Source organism: Neophocaena asiaeorientalis, unplaced genomic scaffold (genome assembly GCF_003031525.2).
Source record: "Neophocaena asiaeorientalis asiaeorientalis breed wild unplaced genomic scaffold, Neophocaena_asiaeorientalis_V1.1 scaffold14, whole genome shotgun sequence".
NCBI lineage: Eukaryota > Metazoa > Chordata > Mammalia > Artiodactyla > Phocoenidae > Neophocaena > Neophocaena asiaeorientalis.
The window spans coordinates 4,539,324-4,565,500 of NW_020175192.1; the positions used below are offsets into that span (position 1 = coordinate 4,539,324).

General features: G+C 34.4%; 1 protein-coding gene across 1 annotated transcript in view; it reads right to left on the reverse strand.

Moving 5' to 3' along the window:
• LOC112413121 (disintegrin and metalloproteinase domain-containing protein 32-like) overlaps window positions 1-26,177 on the reverse strand; it is a 153,038-nt gene that overhangs the window by 114,045 nt on the left and 12,816 nt on the right. The window contains exons 2-6 of the mRNA XM_024764983.1: window positions 24,013-24,090; window positions 12,282-12,343; window positions 8,582-8,657; window positions 5,587-5,663; window positions 4,144-4,321 (exon numbers count right to left, since the gene is read on the reverse strand). Coding sequence (XP_024620751.1) covers window positions 4,144-4,321; window positions 5,587-5,663; window positions 8,582-8,657; window positions 12,282-12,343; window positions 24,013-24,090 — 471 coding nt within the window. The remainder of the gene's footprint in view (window positions 1-4,143; window positions 4,322-5,586; window positions 5,664-8,581; window positions 8,658-12,281; window positions 12,344-24,012; window positions 24,091-26,177) is intronic.

Consider the following 26,177-nt stretch of genomic DNA (forward strand, 5'->3'; position numbering starts at 1 on the left):
TTGTCAATTTTATTTTTTCAAAGAACCAGCTCTCAGCTTCACTGACCTTCTCTATTGTCCTTTTGGAATCTGTTTCATTTATTTCTGCCCTACATTTGTTATGTCTTCCCTTCTGCTAATCCTGGGTTTCATTTGTTCTTTTTCTAGTTCCTTGAGGTATAAAGTTAGGTTATTAGTGACTTTTCTTGTTTCTTGAGGTAGGCCATTTATCGCTAAGAACTTCCATCGTAGAACTACTTTTGCTGCATCCCACAAATTTTTGGTATATGCTATTTCCAATTTCTTTTGTCTCAAGGTATTTTTAAAAATTTCTCCTTTGATTTTTCTTTGGCCCATTTGTTGTTCAGTAGCATACTGTTTAAACTTCACATATTTGTGAATTATCCAGATTTCTTCATGTAAATAATTTCCAGTTTCATACCACTGTGGTCAATAAACATGCTTCATATGTTATCAATCCTCTTAAATTTATTAAGATTGTTTTGTGGCCTAACATGATCTCTCGTGGAAAATGTTCCATGAGAACTTCAGAAGAATGTGTATTCTGTTGCTTTTACATGGAGTATTCTGTATATATCTGTTAAGTCCATCATTCCAATGTGTCATTTAAGGCCAATGTTTCCTTATTGATTTTCTGTCTGGATGATCTATCCATTGATTTAAGTGGGATATTAAAATTCCCTACTATTATTATATTGCTGTCTATTTCTCCCTTTAGGTCAGTTAATATTTGCTTTATATATTTAGGTTATCCTATGTTGGGTACATAAATACTTACAAATGTTATATCTTCTTGTTAAATTGACCCCTATATCGTTATGTGACACCCATCCATGTCTCTTATTACAATCTTTTTTTTTTTTACACCTATTTTGTCTGATATAATTATAGCTACTCCAGCTTTCTTTTGGTTTCCATTAGCTTGGAAATCTTTTTCCATCACTTCACTCTCAGTCTCTGTGTGTCCTTATATCAAACATCTCTTGTAGGTAGCATACAGATGGGTCTTGTTTTTTTAATCCACATAGCCACTCTATGTCTGTTGACTGGAGAACTCAGTCAATTTACATTTAAAGTAATTACTGATGGGTAGAGAAATGAGAGAACTCAAAATTTAAAAGTAATTATTGCCATTTTATTAATTGTTTACTGGCTGTTTCTTCTTCTCTTGCTCTCTTCCTTTGTGGTTTGATGACTTTCTTTACTAATATATTACTTTCTTTTTATTGTTTGTGTATTTACTATAGGTTTTTGCTATTTGTAAGCCATAAAGCTTACAAATAACTTATATATGTCTATTGTAAGTGGACAACAACTTAAGTTTTTTGAAAAAGCTCAACATTTTTACTCCCTGCCACATTTTATGTTTTTTATGTCATGTTTTATCTCTTTTATCTTGTGTATCCCTTAACTAATTATTATAATCATAGCTATTACTATTTTTACTACTTTCGTCTTTTAACCTTCATAGTAGCTTTGTAACTGATTAATCCACTCCCTTTGCTATATATTTATCTTTCTGGTGAGCGTTATTATTCATGTTTTCTTGGAAAAATTTAATGTGAGTTCCAGTTCAAGATGGCAAAATATGAAGATCCTGAAATCAACTCCTCCCAAAGACCTATTGAGTCTACAACTACATACAGAACAATTTCCTCTTTTAAAAAACCTAAAGTCTGGCTGAGTGGTAACTATACCTCAGGAAAATGAGAAGAAAAGCATGGTGAATCAGGTAGGATGTACTGAGACACACTCTTACCGTAAATGCCACCCTCGGTGCTATGACCCACAACCTGGAGAAAATTCTAAACCTGGAGCTTCTGTCTGAGGAGTGAAGGGTTTGAACCTCACATTGGGCACCACAACTTTTAGGACCCGCACCTGAGAGACAAGCCCCCAAAACATGGAACTTTGGAAACCAATGGGGTTTGAGTCCCCAGACTCACAAGATTGTGTCATTCTGGGAACCAGGTCAACAAGGGCCCAGGCACTTGGACTTACCTTCTGTAGGGCCCAGCTCAGAGGGAGCTAGTCATGCCCAGACTTAAAGTAAAGGAAATTCCCTTGCTTATATTAAGGTGTCAGCCTGAGAGGCAGGCATCTAATTAGCACACACATCCAGTGATGAAGACCTGCAGGTACCATCTTCGTGCTTTCCCTTGTCCATGCTCCAGAGCACTATATCTCCCAGAAGAGAGCTTTTACATGCATCCGGTGCACCGATCGTTGCAGCTGACTCCCTGGGGACATTACTTGACTGCCTGACTCTGGAAGCCAAAGGAGCTTGCATTCCTAATTGCATGGGATTGTAATGATCATAAAGGAGCTCACTGTTAGGCACTCCAATTTTTATGGCAGCTACCCAGGAATACCTCTACATCACCTGGCTCTGGCAGCCAGTGGGGCTTACACTTGTGGGTCCCATAGGACAGTAGCTAACAGAGAAAGAGTTCTTAAACAGCTACCAGGCCCCAGCCAGCAAGAGGCAAAAGATCCAAGACCTCAGTCTTTCTGTTACAGAGGGCTATTAGCTAATCATCATGGCTGCAGCCTGAGAGGCAGACTTCTAATTAAACACACATCTATGGGCTAAGTGTCATGCTTTCCAGACACCTCAGAGGGTGAGTGCTATCTTCAAGAACTCCCTCTGCTACCCTCCAGAGATCCAGTTTTTCCTGCAAGGGAATTTTACATGCAATTGATGCCCTAGTTTTTAAAACAAGTGCCCCAGTTTTTGCAGCTACCACCTAGGGAATGCTCCTTCAATGCCTGGCTCTGGTGGCTAGGGGGCTTGCATTTATGAGACCAAAAGGACTTGAAGCAATTGAAGAGATGGTTCTTGGCAAGCTGCCACCTCAATACATAAGGTAAATGCTAACAGCCATAAAAAGGGAAATAGACAGTAATACAGTCATAGTAGGGGACTTTAACACCCCACTTTCACCAATGGACAGATCGTCCAAAATGAAAATAAATAAGGAAACACAAGCTTTAAATGATACATTAAATAAGATGGACTTAATTGATATTTATAGGACATTCTACCCAAAAACAACAGAATACCCTTTCTTCTCAAGTGCTCATGGAACATTTTCCACGATAGATCATATCCTGGGTCACAAATCAAGCTTTGGGAAATTTAAGAAAATTGAAATCATATCAGCTATCTTTTCCAACCACAATGCTATAAGATGAGATATCAATCACAGGGAAAAATCTGTAAAAAATACAAACAGATGGAGGCTAAACAATACACTACTAAATAACCAAGAGATCACTGAGGAAATCAAAAAATACCTAGAACCAAACGACAATGAAGACATGATGACCCAAAACCTATGGAATGCAGCAAAAGCAGTTCTAGGATGGAAGTTTATAGCAATACAATCCTACCTCAAGAAACAAGAAACATCTAAAATAAACGACTTAACCTTACATCTAAATCAATTAGAGAACGAAGAACAAAAAAAAACCTAAAGTTAGCAGAAGGAAAGAAATCATAAAGATCAGATCAGAAATAAATGAAAAAGAAATGAAGGAAACAATAGCAAAGGTCAATAAAACTAAAAGCTGGTTCTTTGAGAAGATAAACAAAATTGATAAATCATTAGACACACTCACCAAGAAAAAAAGGGAGAAGACTCAAATCAATAGAACTAGAAATAAAAAAGGAGAAGTAAAAACTGACACTGCAGAAATACAAAGGATCATGAAGATTACTACAGGCAACTATATGCCGATAAAATGGACAACCTGGAAAAAATGGACAAATATTTAAAAAGCACAACCTTCTGAGACTGAACCAGGAAGAAATAGAAAATATAAACAGACCAATCACAAGCACTGAAATTGAGACTGTGATTAAAAATCTTCCAACAAACAAAAGCCCAGGACTAGATAGCTTCACAGGCGAATTCTATCAAACATTTAGAGAAGAGCTAACACCTATCCTTCTCAAACTCTTCCAAAATATAGCAGAGGGAGGAACACTCCCAAACTCATTCTATGAGGCCACCATCACCCTGATACCAAAACCAGACAAAGATGTCACAAAGAAAGAAAACTACAGGCCAATATCACTGATTATTAAGTAAATAAAAGCAATAACTGCCTTGAAAGAGTAATAAAGCATACATAACTCACTTTTTCACTTATAAAAATATTATAGTCCATTGGGTTTTGTTCTGTGTCTTGGTTATTTTCGGTAAGAACTGCAAATTCATTGTTTTCATTTCCTAATTTATAAAGAAGATGCTGAAATTCAACTGCAGATTCCAGAGGCTCAATTCCATAAGAAAGATTTTCAAACTGCAATATTCCTCTGTAAAATTAAGGTTAAAATTTTAAGTGCTTTTAATTAATTCTATATCATAAAACTCCGACAGAACTCCTAAAAAAAGGAGGGGGAGGAGGAGAGTGAGAAGAAAGATACAGAATGTTTTTGAGCTCAGTATTTTGACCCAAACTCTTTATGTTTTGGAGATGACTCTGAAGAGATAAAAAAAGGTCTTCCCCAATCCAAAACAGTAACTTTCCATTTAATTTACTTTATAGTTATAAACGCAGCACATCTTATGTAATCAGTTGCTAGCAAGTACACAGCATTACTGTGATCAAGTCATTCTCCTGTCCCCGAAGTCAGTAATTTAATGAAAGCAATAGCAAATAGAAATCTGTATAAATTTCTTTCTGTTTTGCACTGCAATGATTACATTGCTTGCATAAAAAAAGATACATAATCAGTAATTTTATTCATAAAAATAAAATTCAGCAGTAATTAGAAGAAGGCATTTATGAATTTTATGTACCTAGTCTGAATAAGAAATTAAATTTTAAAGAGTAAACAACTTTTATAAGTATTCTTTCTTGAATACAGGTAACAGTTCAAGTGACTACTCTCTAAAAAACACATTTCAGAATTCCATGTAAAAAGCACTGAGTAAAATTCGTTTGTGGAAACAAGGCTCCTACACTACAAAATGAAGGTGAAGAATATCCTGACAGAATGGAAAACTCTCCAAGCACTAAAGAGGAAACCCTACAGTTCTTAGAAAGATTAAGATAGTGATATTACTAGAAAAATGAGTACCATAATAAGACTTATTTGTTTATATAGAAGTGCTTCCTCTCTCTGAAGATGATTTCCCTTTGTGAAACAGCATGCTTTGTTTATTTATTTTTACATCTCCAAACACTAGGCCAGTAGCTGGTACATGGTAGGTATCAAAAATACTCTATGTGCTGAAAAAATAAGCTACCCAAAACTTAGCTCTTCCAACTTGCTATAGTCAGACACGGTCAACTGTCATTTCTGTACTAAAGAAGAAACAAGATACAGAGCAAAGACACCAGGAAATCTAAACCTTCAAGAAGTTAGACATGTCTCTGGTCAGTGGGGAAAGTAAAGAGAAATCAGAGAAGAAACATATTCAGAGGAAGAGATTATTATTATTATTAATTATTCACTGAATAACCTCCACATGGGAATCCTCTACCAGCTCCACACTTAGTATAAACTAACAAACTCTCTGCAGACAAATATCATAACCATGGTGTTTGCATATTAACGACAAAAAAATACATAACCTCAGTCCAGAGCACGTGCTAAGTGTGACAACAGAATTCAGATATCCTTCAATATATCCTTGGTAGTAGCACTGAGTCTGGGGGGGGAAATATAAAGTGGTTACCTAGGAGTTGACAAAACTTTCTAATGATTTCTTAACTTTTTATACTTAATAGAACTTTCTGAATATTTTTCACAGGCTATATACAGTTTATATCAGTATGAATAAAGTGACATTCAGAAAAATGTCTCCCCATATTTGCCACTTTCACTCTATTAACTACTCTTTTCAGATCAATACTTGGGATTATTATTTTACATCCTGCTTCCAAAGTTTTATCCCATATTTTAGGTAAAATTATTTTCCAATATATAAATTTAGGTCATCAATTAAAAGACAAAGGTTGTGAGTATGGATTTCCTTTAAATTCTGATATTCTGCTAAAAAGAAACATCTAAAATTTAAGGGCACAAAAAGATTGAAGAGCTAGAAAAAGATAGACCACACAAACCAAACGGATGATTCTGAAGCGATAATAATACAGGAAATGTAGACTTTAAGGCAAGAAGCATTACTAGAGATAAAAAGGGGCATTTCATAATGATACATGAGTTTCAATTCACCAGGAAGATATAAATATTCCAAGTTTGTATTTATTTAATAACATAGCTTCAAATTATAAAAAGCCAAAACTGAAAGAATAAAAATAAATGCAAAATCATACTAAAAGATTTTTAAGCACATACATTTCTGTCAGTAACTGATAAATCTAGCATTCCGAATCTATAGAAGAGTTGAACAGAATGTTAACCTAATATAGGTAAAACCCTACTTAAAAACTATATATAATATACTTTTTTTGCACAGAGTTCTTTTCTTTAACGATTTTTTTATTGAAGTGTAGTTAATTTACAATGTGTGTTAGCTTCAGGTGTACATCAAAGTGATTCAGTTATACATACATACATACACCTATATATGTATCCTTTTTCAGATTCTTTTCCATTATAGGTTATCACAAGACACTGAATATAGTGTGTTGTACAGTAGGTCCCTGTCGTTTATCTATTTTATACGTAGTCATGTGTATATGTTAATCCCTAACTCCTAATTTATCTCCCCCTCCAGCCGCCGCTATCCTTTCTGGTAACCATAAGTTTGTTTTCTGTCTGTGAGTCTATCTCCATTTTAAAAATAAGTTCATTTAGATAATTATTTTAGATTCCACATGTAAGTGATATCATGTGATATTAGTCTTTGTCTTACTTCACTTGATAATTCTAGGTCCATCTATGTTGCTGCAAATGGCATTATTTCATCTTTTTTTATAGCTAAGTAATATTCCATTGAATACACTTTCTTTTTTTGCGGTACGCGGGCCTCTCACTGTTGTGGCCTCTCCCGTTGCAGAGCACAGGCTCCGGATGCGCAGGCTCAGCGGCCATGGCTCACGGGCCCAGCCGCTCCGCGGCATGTGGGATCCTCCCGGACCGGGGCACGGAACCGTGTCCCCTGCATCGGCAGGCAGACTCTCAACCACTGCGCCACCAGGGAAGCCCAATACACTTTCTTTTTAAAGAACATGTAACATGTACCAAAATGAAACCATATTCTGGGCCATGAAACACAAAAACAAATTGTAAAGGACTGAAATCACACCAAGTTCAGTCTCTGACCACAGTATAATTAACACAGAGACATAGCAAACATCATCACAGACAAAATAGGAAAATTATATAATTTCCAAGATAGTGCTATAAATTTTGGTATAAATCAATGTATGTTTTCTTATTAACACATGCCTTTATGTTAGAACTATGTGGAGAAGGAAGGAGCAATAAAAGGAAAGTAATGGTCCTTTCCAATAGAAGTGAAGTAACATATTTCAATAATTCAACCAATTTTTATTGTGTGCTATGTGCCAGGCATTTTTCTAGGCACTAGGGATGCATCATTGAATACAACAGACCAAAAGCTCTGGTGAAATGAAGATGATATTGCACTGAAAAAACAGAAAATAAATAGATAAAATATATGGTACATCATATATTGATAACCACTATGGAGAAAAACAAAACAGGTAAGTTAAGAGAGTAATAAGGTTAAGAGTGCCGTTTAAAATAGGGGTTAGTCAAGGACTAACAGGATGGTTTTGAGCAAAGACCTGAAGGAAATGAGGGAGAGAAACATTGTATCTTGGGAAAGAGCAAACATCTGGATCAGAAGAAATAGAAAGTGAAAATTTCTTGAAAGGAGGACATGCCTGGTATGTTTGAAGAATAGCAAGGAAACCAAGGCGACTGTAACAGAATAAGCAAGGTAGAGAATAACTGGAAATGAGGTCACTAGAAGTAAAGAGAACCAGACTGTGTAAAGCCTGTAGGATACTAAAATGACTTTGGTTTTCACTTTGTGAATGATAAATCATCCCATGGAGGCTTCTGAACAGAGAAGTGATATGATCTGACCAAGTTTTAATAGGATTGATCTGGTTGTCATGTTGGGAACTAACTGAGGAGGTGAGCAAGGTGTGGAAGCAGGGAGATTATTCCGGAAGTTACAGCAAAAATCCAAACTAGATATGATGTTTACACTGGTATCAGCAGATAGAGACAGAGGAAGAGGGTGGATTCTTAGTACATAATTTGAAAGGTAGAGTCAATATGATTCACTGATGGATGAGACAGGGACTAAAAAAGAAGGAAAGGATTTCAATCTATGATTTCAGATTCAGTAAGATTTGTACTTGTTTTTATTATTATTTAATGTATATTCATTTATTCAACAAAATATAAATTAATTTAATTGTGCCTATGTTCTAGGCAGAGTAGAAGGTAAGTCAATCTAGTTTGTCTTTAATTTACCAAGATTTCAAGAAAGCCTAATAATGGGTGAAATGAGGCATAAGTGGATCACTTAAATACATCCCCTGTGAATACAGTCTTCTGTATTAGGAAAGTATTCAATGTAAAAAGGGTTTTAAAAATCTTTGAAATATAAAATTTAAATCTTACCTGAATATTTGAAGAATGAGAATTCACAGATCCTTGATTATACAAATAAAGCATGAAATTATCTGCTAAAAAAAATCTGAATATAATAAAAGAATGAGAGAATTTTAAGTTATACTTTTTGAAACATGTAAAGCAGTAGTCAGCAAACTTAAATCCCTCAAGCCAAATCTGACCTACCTTCTGCATTTGTAAATAAAATTCTATTTGAACACAGCCATACCCATTCACTTATATATGGTTTATGGCAGCTTTCACACTACAACAGCAGAGCTGAGTCATTTTGACAAAGATATTATCATCCTCAGAGCCTAAAATATTTACTATCTGGGCCTTTAAAGAAAAAGTTTGCCAATCCCTGACAAAGGTAGTATCTTCTTTTGACCTGTATGTAATCTTTATTCAAAGCAATAAGCATTTACTCAAAATAATTTTCCTATCTTATACTCCTTTAAAAAATAAGAGACTACAAGACAAGAGAAAAGCATTTTAAAATTTACAAAGATACGAAATGGGTGTAGGATTATGAGAGTTTTCTATTCTTTCATTCGTTTCTTTTAAATTTTTCTTCATTTATTTATTTTTTTTGGCTGTGTTGGGTCTTCGTTGCTACGAATGGGCTTTCTCTAGTTGCAGCAAACGGGGGCTACTCTTCGTTGTGGCGCGTGGGCTTCTCATTGTGGTGGCTTCTCTTGTTGTGGAGCACGGGCTCTAAGTGTGTGGGCTTCAGTAGTTGTGGCATGCGGGCTCAGTAGTTGTGGCTCACGGGCTCTAGAGTGCAGGCTCAGTAGTTGTGGTGCACGGGCTTAGTTGCTCCACAGTATGTGGGATCTTCCCGGACCAGGGCTCGAACCCGTGTCCCCTGCACTGGGAAGCAGTTTCTTAACCACTGTGTCACCAGGGAATTCCCTATTCTTTCATTCTCTCTCAATTTTACTATTAAATATATATTACTATAATGAAGTGGAAGAGTATTCTGTAAAAGTCATACTAACCAGAACATAGGTGTTGAAACTACAAGTCTAAGTTCAACCTTCTCTGGTATCATTCCCTGTCCTTATTATGCTATTTTACTTAAGCTTTCTCACCTGGTGCTCACTCCTCAATCCAACGTAATGTAACTAGACCACCCAGTCTAGCTTCTGCTGGGAATCCTCCCTTAAAACAGTTGCCATAGAGATTACTAATGACCCGCTTGTTGTTAAATCCAAAAAGCAGTTTGAGTCACGTAAAACTACTCTAACACACTGTTGACCACACTCCCCTTCTTTAAAACATGTACTCTTCAACTTCAATCATACCATTTACCTCTGGTTTCCCTCATATCTTTTTGTCTACTTTTATAAGTCCCTTCATCTGGATCCTTACTTCTTCACTTAAATGCTTCCATGGCCTTCAATTCTGGTTGTTTTTCCTTCTCATCATTAATATTCACCCCCACCTCTGTATCTTGTTCATTTCTGATGCCTGATTTATACCTATATAAAAAAGATGGCTCTGAAACCCACAACTCTCTCGCATGACCCGAACTAAATATAACTGGTTATTTGGGGTCTTCTGTGGTTTCATACAAATTTTAGGATTATTTGTTCTACTTCTGTGAAAAATGCATGAGTATTTTGATAGGGATTGGACTGAATCTGTAGATTGCCTTGGTTAGTGGTATGGACATTTTAACAATATTAATTCTTCCAATGCATAAGCATGGTATATCTTTCCATTTATTGGTGTTCTCTTCAATTTCTTTATCAATGTCTTACAGCTTTCAGAGTACAGGTCTTTCATCTCCCTTCGTTAAATTTATTCCCAGGTATTTTTTCTTTTTGATGCAATTGTAAATGGGATTGTTTTCTTGATTTCTTTTTCTGGTATTTCGTTATTAGTGTATAGAAATGCAACAGATTTCTGTGTATTAATTTTGTATCCTGCAGCTTTACTGAATTCATTTATTAGTCCTAATAGCTTTTTGGTGGAGTCTGTAGGGTTTTCTATGTTATCCTACCATCTGTAAATAGTGACCATTTTAGTTCTCCCTTTCCAATGTGGATGCATATTATTTCTTTTTAATTGCTATGGTTAGGACTTCCAATACTGTGTTGAATAAAAGTGGTGAGAGGGGGCATCCTTGTCTTATTCCTGGCCTTAGAGGAAAAACTTTTCAGCTTTTCATCATTGAGTATGATGTTAGCTGTGGATTTGTCATAAATGGCCTTTAATATATAAGTGAAGGGGATTAAGAGGTATGAACTACCAGTTATAAAATAAGTCAGTCATAGGGATGCAACGTACAACACAGGGAATACAGTCAATATAACATAATTATATGATTTGTAATGTATAAAAATATAGAATCACTATATTGTACACCTGAAAATAATATGATATTGTAAGACAACTATACTTCAATCAATCAATCTATCTATCTATCAATCAAACTGCCACTGGACATTTCTCCTGGATATCCCCTGACGCAGACGTGCTCTCCTTCTCCTTCACTGCCCCACCAAATCTGTGCTACCACTATGTCCAATCTGTTATCTAATCTTTTTTTCTGACACCTCAGCTATGTCTTAAAAAAAAAAGAAATCCTACATGGTCATAATTATACTTCTCATTATTTCCCATATAAGCTTCTTGCAATAGCTTCCTATGACTTCCCATAGTCATGGTGTCCTAATTATTATACAGGTGATTTCCAAAAACAGAGTATATACATGCTCTATCCATCTCCCAAGCTCCAGTCCCTCTATTTCTTACTACTGCTTATAGTTTCAATAAGATACTCAAATATAATATGAGTTCTCTCTTTCCCTCTTATGCACTTGAAAAGTTCTTTGAGTGGTCATTTACTATTCTTCCCTTCTGTCTAAAGGAGTAGGTAGGTTAACACTTCTTTTACTCAATGCCATTTTGTGGCATCTAACAACACAATGAATCACTTGTTTATACTTCTCTCTTTAAGAAACTTCCTCTCAGCCAAAATACTTTGTTTTTTCTTCCTTAAAAAGCATTCATACTCTTTTTTTCTCTGCTGAACATTTCTGAAAAAGTCATTTTCACTTAATACTTTCAGTTTCTCACAACTCACCTCTCCTTAATACCATGTAGTCTAGTTCTACACCCAAAATTTAACTGATATCTACTTCTTGAAAGTTACAAATTGCTTCCAAGCCAGCCTTTCTCTACTGGGTTTCCAAGAGAGAATTAAACCCTACAGAAAGTTATTTAAAATATGTTCATAATTCTCTTAGGCATGGTATATAGCTGGTACTATTTTCCATAAATTATTCACCAGTTTCCAGAACACTGTATGATCTAATTTCTATATTAAATCCCTTATTTCATTTTCCTGGTGGTGAGCCTGCCTCCCTGATCAAACCCTAACTGATACAGTTACAGACTTACTTCTTTCTTATCACATCCTGCCCTGATTACACAGGTCCTGCTGGTTCTGCCAACTTAAGATCATATAGATTAATCTTCAGGAGACAAGTCCCTATTTTTCCTGTTCCTAACCCCCCTATTCACAAAAGACTATGAGGCATTAAGACCAAAAAATTAATTCACAGGAGAGCATCTGTTCATCTGAGACAACTAAAATTTTTAATAAACAAGTACATTATTTTTAACACTCTATTTTTATTATAAGTAAATAAATTCATATAAATAAAATTAAATCTAAAAGTAAAGAATAAAAAATTACCTTTGCCTAAGGTGCACGGTATACGGTTTCTCATCTATTGGAATAATATAGGATACCTGTTCCTAGAGAATCCAGAACAACTGAGAGTGAAGACAAATGTAATAGAAGAAGTGAAACAACAATTTTACATCAACTAATCCTTCCATATAATGCTTAAAATGTCTCAGACTATGTGTGATTTAAAATCTGCAATAATATATCAAAAATGATAATATTTATTTATTATATTATCCATTCTTACTATATCCACAAAAACAAGCCCAATCTAAGGAGTTTAGAGCATTAGAAATCATACGTGACTGAATTTTAAACTCTTCTAAAAGAAGAGGCGATGTGCCATGCTGTAATGCCTACTCAGGTAGCATCATTGGGATAATAAGGTACTCTACACATCAGTGAAGATTAACTTAATCCATTAGGCACAAAAATTATTTATTTTAACCATTTTCCTGAAATGTATGGCTTGCTTCCTATATTTTTAAACAGAAGACACTTGAACAAAATTTGGCATAGTTTTTTTACTCCATCCCAATTATTCTCAGGTTAAAACATGGATGGCAATGAGTTGCAATATCAGTTGGTCAGTGAACCTAAGTGATGAGATTTTATCTTGCAAAAGAGAACATGTGAAAAGCCAGAGTTAGATCATCATTAAAAAGAAAACTTAGTTAAAGCATATAAAAACCTAAAAGACACAAATACCACAACACAAAAAAAGATAAGCCTTTCCGGATCTGTGAAAATAAGAAGCAACAAGGAGACAATACAAATCAAGAGATAATAAGGCAAGTTGTTAAAAGATCTAGTAAATGATCAAAAATGAAACAGAAAGGTCAACATCACTGGTGTTATGAAGTCAAGTGGATACCATGTACCTGCTGCTATGATGTGATGAGAAGAGCACTTTACCTCTACGGTAATCTTCCCTAAAACTCATAACCTCAGTCTAATCATGATAAAACATCAGAGAAATCCAAACTGAGGGACGTTCTACAAAATATCTGACCAATATTCTTTAAAAATGACACGGTCATGAAACAGAAAAACAGAGCAAAGGAGACTGGGGAGATATAACAACTAACAGCAATGTAGTATCCTGAATTAGATCCTGGAACAGGAAAAGAACATTAGTGGAAAAACTGGTGACATCCAAATAAATCCTACGGTTTGTTAATAGTAAGATATCAATGTTAATTTTTTAGTTTTGATAAATGTAATGTATCAACATGGTTATATAAGATGTTAACTTTAGGGAAAACTGAGCGAACATATATGGGAGTTCACGGTAGCATCTTTGCAAATTCTTCATAAATCTAAAATCATTCTAAAAATTTTAAAGGTTTTTTTAAGTAAAACCAGAAATAAATTGAAGAAAGAAGCAAAACAGGTATGTGTCAAATATAAGGCAGAAATACCAAACATAGGATACTGATACTGAAGCAGCAACATGTCCTAGCTGTAAAATTTACATGAGTGAAAAAAAATTCCCCTTAGAGATCTGAATGCAATAACTGAAAAGAGATGCTGGAGAATTTTTATCTCTTTCTAAAGTGGACCTGATGCACAAGTCCCCCAAAGTAGTTCTGGGATGAATATTTTTCTCAAAATGAAAACATAATAATTATTAAAATATTAGTATACCAGATATACTCCCTCTAACTATACTGTGAGAGGTAGCATGACACGCATTCTCTCTGCAGACTATGTACAGAAAATTAGCTAGATCTTTAAAGAATGTAGAGGGGTTGATCAATGGAGGCCATAAGAGAATTTATTGAATAATACCAGCAAATATGTGTTTTAATTTTTAATAACAGACTTGCAATGATTAAGAAACTCAATCCCTTCTGGAATTTTTATTTGTAAAGTGTTACAATAATTTCAACACTTTCAGAAAACACTTTTCCTGTTCACTCACTCATATGGTTCCAAAATCACTCCTCTTCAATGGAACAGAATAGAAAGTCCAGAGATAAACCCACACACCTGTAGTCACCTAATCTATGACAAAGTGGATGGACAATGGAGAAAAGACAGTCTCTTCAATAAGTGGTGCTGGAAAAACTGGACAGCTACATGTAAAAGAATGCAATTAGGACCCTCTCTAACACCATACACAAAAATAAAATCAACATGGATTAACAACCTAAATGTAAGACCGGACACTATAAAACTCTTAGAGGAAAATAGAGGCAGAACACTCTTTGGCATAAATCACAGCAATATCTTTTTGATCCACCTCCTAGAGTAATGAAAATAAAAACAAAAAAAACTAAATGGGGACTAATTAAACTTAAAAGCTTTTGCACAGCAAAGGAAACCATAGATGAAACAAAATGACAACCACAGAATGGGAGAAAATATTTGCAAACAAAGCAACCAACAAGGGATTAATTGCCAAAATATACGAACAGCTCATGCAGCTTTATATCAAAACAACAAACGACCCAATCTAATGGGTGGAAGATCTAAATAGACCTTTCTCCAAAGAATACATACAGATGGCAAAGAGACACATGAAAAGATGCTCAACAACACTAATTATTAGAGAAATGCGAATCAAAACTACAATGAGGTATCACCTCACACCAGTCAGAATGGCCATCATCAAAAAATCTACAAACAATAAATGCTGGAGAGTGTGTGGAGAAAAGGGAACCCTCCTACACTGTTGGTGGGAATGTAAATTGGTACAGCCACTATGGAGAACAGCATGGAGGTTCCTTAAAAAACTAAAAATAGAGCTACCATATGACCCAGCAATCCCAGTCCTGGGCATATATCCAGAGAAAACCATAATTCAAAAAGATACATGCACCCCAATGTTCGTTGCAGCCCTATTTACAATAGCCAGGACATGGAGGCAACCTAAATATCCATCAATGGATGATGAATGGATAAAGATGTGGTACATATATACAATGGAATATTACTCAGCCATAAAAAAGAAAGAAATAATGCCATTTGCAGTGACATGGATGGACCTAGAGATTGTCATACTGAGTGAAGTAAATCAGACAAATATTTGAAAGACAAATATCATATGATATTGCTTATATGTGGAATCTAAAAAAATGGTACAAATGCACTTATTTATAAAACAGAGAGTCACAAATATAGAAGACAAACTTATGGTTACCAAGGAGGAAGAGGGGGATAAATTGGGAGCTTGGGATTGACATATACAAACTACTATATATAAAATAGATAACTAATAAGAACCTACTGTATAGCACAGGGAATGTTACTCAATACTCTGTAATACCTATATGGGAAAAGAATCTAAAAAAAGAGAGGATATATGTATAACTGATTCACTTTGCTGTACAGCAGAAAATAACACATTTTAAATCAACTATACTCCAATAAAAATTAATTTTCAAAAAACAATCATAGGATTCCAGGAAAAAAAATATCACTCATTTTCACAAAACATATTTTAGTAAAGGTCTGGAAACCCTGTAGACCTTTAAGCATTGGGGGTCTCAGAAGAAGTAGACTTATCTGAATTTACAGTGACCTACATTGAGAATTTATCTTTCTGTTTAATAAAAACTATGGACTAGTCAGTTAGTGTCAGGTTTCCCAGAAGTAGGGTCTGAAATGAGGATACTTTTGTCAGTGCTTTATTTAGGGAGCACTCTCTGGAGGAACCTGCAAGGAAGTAAGAGAAGCAAAATAGGGAGGAAGATAAAGCTAAAGAAAATATGATTTCAGGGCTTCCCTGGTGGCACAGTGGTTGAGAGTCCACCTGCCGATTCAGGAGACACGGGTTCGTGCCCCAGTCTGGGAGGATCCCGCATGCCGCAGAGCGGCTGGGCCCGTGAGCCATGGCTGCTGGGCCTGCACGTCCGGAGCTTGTGCTCCGCAACGGGAGAGGTCACAACAGTGAGAGGCCTGCATACCACAAAAAAAAAAAAGAAAAGAAAATATGATTTCAGGTAAATTCTAGCCTTAGCCTGATACTTCGGGGAAACTCTAGAGTAAAACTTGTGTCTCAGAGTCTTTCCCACCTGAGACAGTGGAGCTGGGCTTTTAGACCCATGTAACAATTAGGCACTGGCTGAAGGGTTACCCTGGGGGATGGGGTCGAGTAACTCCCAGGCAGCTCAATAACTGAAAGGCAATTCTCCAGAGAAGGTTACTAACTCTTGCAGTAGTATCTCAAGAGCCAGGGAACCAACAACCCAAACTGAAATTATAAAGGGATTATGGCCAGGGACTGGGGGTTGGAAATTATAGCTGAAAAGTTCCCAAACCTGAAAAAGAAACAGAAATTTGGATGCAGGAAGCACAGAGGACCCCAAACAAGATGAACCCAAAGAGACTACATCAAGACATATATGATAATTAAAATGGCAAAAGGTTAAGATAAAAGGAGAATTTGAAAGGCAGCAAGAGAAAGATAATTGGGAGATTGGGATTGATATATATACACTAATATGTATAAAATGCATAACTAATTTAAAAAAAGAGAGAGAAAGGTAGAGTCATACACAAGGGAACTCCCATAAGGCTATCAGCTGATTATTCTGTGGAAACCTTGTGAGCCAAAAGGCAGTGACATGATATATTCAAAGTCCTGAAAAGGAAAACCTGCAAACTAGGATACTCTACAGAGCAAAATTATCATTTAGAATTGGAGGAGAGATAAAGAACTTCTTAGACAAGCAAAAATTAAGAGTTCATCAATATTAAACATAACATAAGAGAAATGTTAAAAGGTCTTCTCTAAGTGAAAAAGAAAGGCTGTAATAAGAAGTAAGAATCTACAGGAAAGGAAAAATCCCACTAGTAAAGGCAAATATACAGTAAAGGCTGAGGATTGACAACTTAAATAAGCTAGCATGAAGACTGAAAGACAAAACTGTAAAATCAAACATAACTATAATAATCAGTAATGGGATAAACATGAAGATATAAAATATGACAACAATAATAAAAAATGTGGGGGAGGGAGTAAAAAAAGGTAGCTCTTTAAGGATGTGTTTGAACTTAAAGGACTACCTGTTTAAAACAAGTAGACAGAGTTATAGGTCAACATATATGAACCCCATGGTCACAACAAATCAAAAACCTACAACAAATACACAAAAACTACAGCAAAAGGAACACAAACATAACACTACAGAAAATCATCAAACCATAAGGGAAGAAACAAAAAAAAGAAGAAATACAGAGAACAACTACAAAAAGAACCAGAAAACAAGTAACAAAAGGACAATAAGTACATATCTATCAATAATTACTTTAAATGTCAATGGATTAAATGGTCCAATCAAAAGACATAAGGTGGCTAACTATATTAAAAAAAAACAAGTCCCATCTACATGCTGCTTACAAGAGAATTGCTTCAGAGCTAAAGACACACACAGACTGAAAGTGAAGGGATGGAAATAGATATTTCATGCACATAGTGACAACAAGAAAGTGGGGGGTAGCAATTCTCATATCAGACAAAATAGACCTTAAAACAAAGTCTAAAACAAAAGACAAAGAAGGGCATTATATAATGATAAAGGGATCAATACAAGAAGAGGATGTTACACTGATTGACATATATGCACCCAATACCTGTATTGGGTGCCTGTTTTTATATAAATTTTATATATTTTATTATTTTATATTTATATAAATATACAAAGCAAACATTAACAGACACAAAGGGAGAAATTAACAATAATATAATAATAGTAGGGGACTTTAACACCTTACTTACATCAATGAACAGATCATCCAGACAGAAAAAATACAGTGGCCTTAAATGGCATACTAACCAGTTGGACTTAATATATATCTACAGGAAATTCTATCCAAAATCATCAGAATACACATTCTTTTCAAGCACAGATGGAACGTTCTCCAGGACAGATCACACACTAGGCCATAAAACAAATTTCAACAATTTAAGGATAAAAATTATATCAAGCATATTTTCTGACCACAACGTTATGAAATTAGAAATCAATTACAGGAAGAAAAATGAGAAAAGCACAAACGCATGGAGACTAAACAATATGCTACTAAAAAACCAATGGGTCAATGGAGAAATCAAAGAGAAATCAGAAAATACCTCAATACAAATGAAAATAAAAACATAACTTACCAAAATCTATGGGATGTGGCAAAAGCAGTTCTAAAAAGGAAGTTTATAGAAATACAGGCCAAACTCAAAAAATATGAAAAACATCAAACAAACAACCTAACCTACCATCTAAAGGAATTAGAAAAAGAAGGACAAATAAAGACCAAAGTTAGCAGAAGGAATGAAATAATAAAGATCATAGAGGGAATAAATAGAGATCAAAAAAAAAAAAAAAGAAAGGATCAAGGAACCAAGAGCTGGTGTTTATAAAGATAAAAAAATTGATGAACTTTTAGCCAGGCTCATCAAGAAAACAAGAGGAGACCCAAATAAACAAAATCAGGCATGAAAGAGGTGAAATAACAATATCACAGAGATACAAAAAATCATAAGAGAGAGGGAATACTACAGTTATATGCCAACAAACTCAACAATCTAGAAGAAATGGACAAATTTCTAGAAGCATACAAGCTTCCGAGACTGAGTCAGGAAGAAACAGACAATGTGAACAGACAGATCACTATTGGTGAAATTGGATTTGTAATTTTAAAGAACTTCCAGCAAGCAGAAATCTAGGATCAGATGGCTTCACAGGGGAAGTCTACCAAACATACAGAGAAGAGTTAACACCTAACCTTCTCAAACTATTCCAAAAAATTGAAAAGGATGGAACACTCACAAATTAATTCTACAAGACCATCATCACCCTGATACCAAAACCAAAGACACTACCAAAAAGAAAATTACACCCCAATGCTGCTGATGAACATAGATGCAAAAATCCTCAACAAAATATAAACAAACCAAACACAATATACAGAAAGGATCAAACACCATGATCAAGTAAGGTTTAGTCCAGGAATGCAAGGATGGTTCAATATTTGAAAATCAATCAATCTGATACACCACATTAACAAAAGTAAGCATAAAAATCACATATTCACCTCAATTAATGCATAAAATTCATCTGACAAAATTCAACATCTATTCATGATAAAAGCTCTCAGCAAAGTTGATATAGACAGAACATATCTCAACATAATAAAGGCCATTTATGACAAACCCACATCTTACATCTACTCAATGGTGAAAAGCAGAAAGCTTTTTCTCTAAAATCAGGAACCGGACAAGAATGCCGACTCTCACCACTCCTATTCAACATAGTATTGGAAGTTCTAGCCACAACAGTCAGACAAGACAAAGAAATAAAAGGCATCCAAATTGGAAGGGAGGAAGTAAAACTGTCACTATTTGCAGATGATATGATACTATATAAAGAAACCTTTAAGTCTCCACCAAAAAACTATTAGAACTAATAAATGAATTCAGTAAAGTTGCAGGACACAAAATTAACATACAGAAATCTGTTGCTTTTCTACACACTAATTATAAACTCATAAAGAGAAAGGAAGAAAACAATTGTGTTTAAAATTGCATCCAAAAGAATAAAATGCCTAAGAATAAACATAACCAAGGAGGTGAAAATGCTCTGAAAATTATAAAAGATTGTTGAAGGAAACTGAAGACGATATGAAGAAATGGAAAGTTATCCTGTGTTCTTGGGTTAGAAGAATTAATATTGTTAAAATGTCCATACTACTCAAAGTAATCCAGAGATTTAATGTAATCCTTATCAAAATACCCATGACATTTTTCACAGAACTAGAACAAATAATCCTAAAATTTATATGGAACCACAAAAGACACCAAATAGCCAAAGCAATCTTGAGAAAGAAGAACAGAGTGGGAAGTATTATGCTCCCTGACTTCAAGCTGTACTGCAAACCTACATTAATCAAAACAGCATGGTACTGGCACAAAAACAGACACACAGATCAATGCATGAGAGCAGCCCAGAAATAAACCCATGAACTTCCAGTTAGTTACAACAAAGGAGGCAAGAAACAATGGAGAAAAGACAGCCTCTTCAGTAAGTGGTATTGGGAAAACTGGACAGCTACATGTAAAAGAATGAAATTAGAATATTTCCTTACAGCATATAGAAAAGTAAACTCAAAATGGATTAAAGACCTCAATGTAAGACCGGAAACCATTAAACTTTTAGAAGAGAACATAGGCAGAACACTCTCTGACGTAAATTATAGCAATATTTTTCAAATCTGTCTCCTAAAGCAAAAGAAACAAAAGCAAAAATAAACAAATGGACCCTAATTAAACTTAAAAGCTTTTGCATGGCAATGGAAACCATCAACAAAATGGAAAAACAACTAGTAAATGGGAGAAAATATTTGCAAATGATACAAGCGACAAGGGATTAATATCCAACATATATAAACAGCTCATACAACCCAATATCAAAAAAAACCCCAAACAACCCAATCAAAAAACGGGCAGAAGACCTGAACTGACATTTTCCAAAAATGGCCTACAGATGGCCAACAGGCACATGAAAAAATGTTCAACATCACTAATCATCAGAAAAATGCAACTCAAAACCACAATGAGATATCATGGTTATACACTCAATGTTATAGACATTCATTTGTTTTATTTTTTATATTACACATATAAGTGATAACACAGAGAATTTGTCTTTACCTTACTGACTTATTTCTCTAAGCATAATACCCTCTAAGTCCATCTGCTTTGTTGCAAATGTCAGAACTTCATTCTTTTTTATGGTTGAGTAATATTCTGTCATATGTATATGTATGTGTGCGTGTGTATATCTTTATCCCTTCATCTGTTGATGGACACTTAGGTTGCTTCCATATCTTGGCTATTGTAAATAATGCTGCTAAGAACATTGGGGTGCATGTAACTTTTCGAATTAGTGTTTTCAGGGTTTTTTTTGTATATGTATACAGAACTGGAATTGCTTAATTATATGGTAGTTCTATTTTCAGTTTTTCTGAGGAATCTCCAACTGTATTCCATGGTAATTGTACCATGTATAAAAACAGAAACAGACTCACAGATATAGAGAACAAATTAGTGGTTACCAGTGGGGAGAAGGAAGTGGGGAGGGGCAGGATAAGGGTATGGAATTAAAAAGTACAAATTACTATGTATAAAATAAGTAAGCAACAAGGTTATATTGTACAACACAGGGATATGTGACCATTATTTTGTAATAACTTTAAATGGAGTACAATCTATAAAAATATTGAATCACTATGTTGTACACCTGAAACTAATATATTATAAATCAACTATACTACAATTTAAAAATCAGTCAATCAATCAAGCAGGGGATGTTAGGTACACATAGGGAATATAGTCAATAATACTGTAACAAACAAAATTGAGATATCACCTCACTCTTGTCAGAATGGCTATCATCAAAAAGTCTACAAATAACAAATGTTGGCAAGGATATGGACAAAAGGGAATACTTGTATACTGTTGGTGGGAATGTAACTTGGTGCAGACATTGTGGAACACAGTTGGAGGTTCCTCAAAAAAACTAAAAATAGAACTACTGTAAGATCCAGCAATTCCACTTCAGGTATATATCTGGAAAAAACAAAACACTAATTTGAAAGGATACATGCATCCCAATGTTCATAGCAGCACCATTTACAATAGCCAAGACGTGGAAGCAACCCAAATGCCCATCAACTGATGACTGGATTAAGAAGATGTAGTATATATATATATACAATGGAATATAACTCAGCCATAAAAAAGAATGAAATTCTGCCATTTGTAGCCATAAGGATGAACTTAGAGAATATTATGCTTATGAAATAAGTCACAGAAAGACAAATACTTATGATATCTCTTATATGTGGAATCTAAAATATACAGATGAATGTATATGCAAAACAGAAATAGATTCACAGATATAGAAAACAAACTTGTGGTTACCTAGGGGACAGGGAAACAGGTAGGGACAAATTAGGGATATGGGATTAACAGATACAAACTCCTATATGTAAAATAGATAAGCAACAGGATATACTGTATAGCATAGGAAATTATAGCCATTATCTTTTAATAGCCTATAATGGAGGACAATCTGTAAAAATACTGAATCACTATGCTGTACATCTGAAACTAATACAATATTGTAAAACAACTATACTTCAGTAAATAAGTATATACATATATACCAGGATGAATACATTTTTAAAAATAATTATAATTGTATACCAACTTTGTAGGGTGACAGATGGTAACTGGACTTATTGTGGTAATCTGAAAATACTGGTAAAAAAATACTGAATCACTGCATAGTACACCTGAAACTAATATAATATTATATACTAATTGTAGCCCAATAAATATGTTAAAAATAATAATAGGTTAAAAAATTAAAATGGGCAAATAATTTAATAGACATTTCACCAAAAAGGTATTTAGATAGCTAGTAGGTCATGAAAGATGCTCTACAGCATTTTTCATTAGAGAAATGCAAATATAAGCTAAAATGAGATATCAGTACATACCTGTTAGAATAAATTTAATCAAAAGAGACAACATCAGGTGTTGACAAGTATGTGGAAAAACTGAATCATCATATATTGCTGATGGGAAATGTAAACTAATAAGTCATTATGGAAAATAGTTTGGCAGTTTATTACTATGATAAGCATAAACCTACCATACGACACAGCAATTTCACTTCTAAGAATCTACCCAAGAGAAAGAAAACTATATGTCCATACATAAATATTCATAGCAGAATGACTCAAAATAGTCAATATCTGAAAACAATCTTGAATTTAACTGGTAAATGGATAAACAAAATGTGTTATCTACATGTATTAAGAAATAAAAAATTTATGAAGTATTGATAAATGTTGCAAAATGGATAATCTTAAGTGAAAGAAGCTCAATGCAAAGTCCTACATATCACATATTTCATTTTTATGAAATGTCTAGAAAATGCAAAATTATAGAAACACAAAACAGATCAGCAGTTGCCAAGGGCTGGGGATGGAAGCAGAGAAAAACTGCACATAGGCAGGAAGGAACTTAAGGCAATCAAAATGTTCTAAAACTGGATTTGTGGTAATGTTTACATAATTCTATTCATGTACTAATGATCACTGAGTTGTACACTTACAATGGGTGAATTCTGTGGTGTATACATTATACTTCATTAAAACTGGTAAAAATAAAGTGTTATCAAAAGATTGGCCACTTATAAGCAAGGCTTGCTTTTTTGTATTTCTTTTTTTATCTCCTAAGGCTCTTAGCATGTAGTTATGCACACAAGTCCAGAGAAATATGTTAAATAAATCAATGAATGGGATGAAATATTGCCCTTTCTAACAAAAATAACAGAAGAAAGGGTTTATACTCTCTGAGAACTGGTAGGTACAAGGGTAGAGACGGAGGAACCAGGTTTTAGTTAAAACAGATTCTCCTTAACCATTTTGGAGAAAATTATTCTCTTCATTTGAATCATCTAGATACCATTCAGATAATACCCTAATTCTTTTACATTATATTCTCTCTTTGAACTTTAAAAAATGGTTTTACCATGAGGAAATGACAAATGTTAGACAAATTAGAACATTCTGATTTACATGTTTGCTTTTACCATCAAAACTTTACATTCCTTATCAATAGTAATATTGGTTAGTTATAGTCATACTATAATGGAATTGATGTATTTCACTGCTATGTAATAAAAATAAGAAATTTCATATAACAACATTATGGAAAATCTCTTACATTTTCTACTTTTGAATTATCACTTGTATTTGCTTGGATTTTCTCTGGAAATATAATTTGTAGAAATGAATTTTGAAAACCTGAAGAAATAAAAAAAACAGTTAATAACTGTGTTTTAAATTTGACTAAATATTTGTTCAGGTTCTTTTATAAGACTTGCTTATGCAAACATGAGACATCACTGTGTACTCCTATAGAAATCTTGAAAACACTTTGTTTAAAAACAGATAAGATAGCTATGAAAGACTAAAAGGGGGCACGGAGAGGTATTCAACTTATACAAAATTTGCTGTTCCTGAAGAAAAGCGAACAAATGAATTAAAAAGTATCAAATATATACTTCAAGAAGACTTTCCTGAAATAAAAGATTTGAAACAATAGACTAGAAAGTACACTGCATTTCAGGAATAACTAATAACAATTCATTAAAACTGAGACATATTCTACTAAACTTATTGGATGTCGAAGATAAAGAAAGAATCCTATGGGCATATGAGCAAAAAGGAAAAGTGAAAATCATATTGGGCATAAGAAGAGAAAAGCAGGTTGGCTTGAGATTCTTTAAAAACATTATTCAATGTTAAAAAACTGAAGAACTATGTCTTTAAAAAAATATTCAGGAAAAGAAAGTGTGGACCCAAGAATTTTATACCCAGCAAAACTGTCATTCAAATATACAGGCAAGGGACAGCTATTTACAAGCAAAAAATCAAGGAAAATAGTTCACAAGTTCCTGTCACAAAAGGCAGACAAACTTCTCCCAATAAAGGCATCAATAGAGTTGAGGTAAAAGGCCTAGCTGTGAGCATTAAAATAAACTTAAATATAGAATATAGGCCAAAACAATGGTGGGAATCATCACTATTTAATAGGATGCAAGTGTTATAAACTATGATGATAAAGACATAACAACATATAGAATAATGTGAGGAAGGGTAGCAGAAGAAGAGAATTACCATATGTGAATACTGTTTTCCTTAAATTTATTGCAGTGTGGTTCCAAAAAGTGTTAAAAAGCTGAAAATCAAGTGGTAAAAGTAGAAACATATTGTTTAATGGTATAAAAGAACTAAGATTTTTTAAAGCTATAGTCATATAATAAAGAGGAGAGCACGAGGTGGAAAGTAGTAGTAAGAAATAAATTTCCTTACACTCACAGTGAGGAATCACTAGTTACTACCTAAATTAAAAATTAAATCTATTATATAAAACAGATTATAAATATTCCAAATTAATAAAAAAAAGAGCATACAAACACAAGGCATCCAGAAAATAAATGAAAAAGTCACAGATTTTTATGGTGAAAAACATTTATCAAAAAAAAAAGCATGAAATCAGAAAAGTATGATATAAATAAGAAGCACTAAGATTAAATATCTCAGTCATATCAGTAAATGTGAGTAGGATGAAGTGACCAACCTAAAAAAAAACTCATACTGGAGACAGACTCTTATCAGCCCAGAGGCGGGACCAGAGTAATCTATGAACAAACTTTACCTCATTAGTTTTCACCCATATATTTACCTTTCCAGTTTGCTGCCCTTGGAAGCCTAAAACTGCCTTCCTGTGTCTGTCACTTCTCTACAAATTTAATGTTTTTTGTTGAAGATAAGCTGGAACTCAAAGTTGCCATTTTGAGTAACTTTTGGTTTAAGTTTCTCCCATGATGCATGCTGTATGCATTAATAAGCTATTTTTCTGTTATCAAAAAAAAGAAAAATTCTTAGATTGGATCCACAAAATCAAAACCCAATTACTCAGACCTTTGGTGGAATATTAAACACTGGCTTTAAACTAATAATGATTATTATTATTATTTTTTTTTGGCTGCATCGGGTTGCAGCATGCAGGATCTTTCATTATGATGCTCAGGCTCTTAGTTGCAGCGTGCAGGCTTCTCTCTAGTTGTGGCATATGGATTTTCTATCTCTAGTTGTGGCACTTGGGCTCCAGAGTGCATGGGCTCTGTAGTTTACAGCACGTGGGCTCTCTAGTTGAGGCATGAGGGCTCAGTAGTTGTGGCTCATGGGCTTAGTTGGCCCACGGCATGTGGGATCTTAGTTCCCCAACCAGGGATCAAACCCACGTCAGCCGCATTGGAAGGTGGATTCTTTACCACTGGACCACTGAAGAAGTCTCCTAATGATGATTTCTGGGTACCTAAA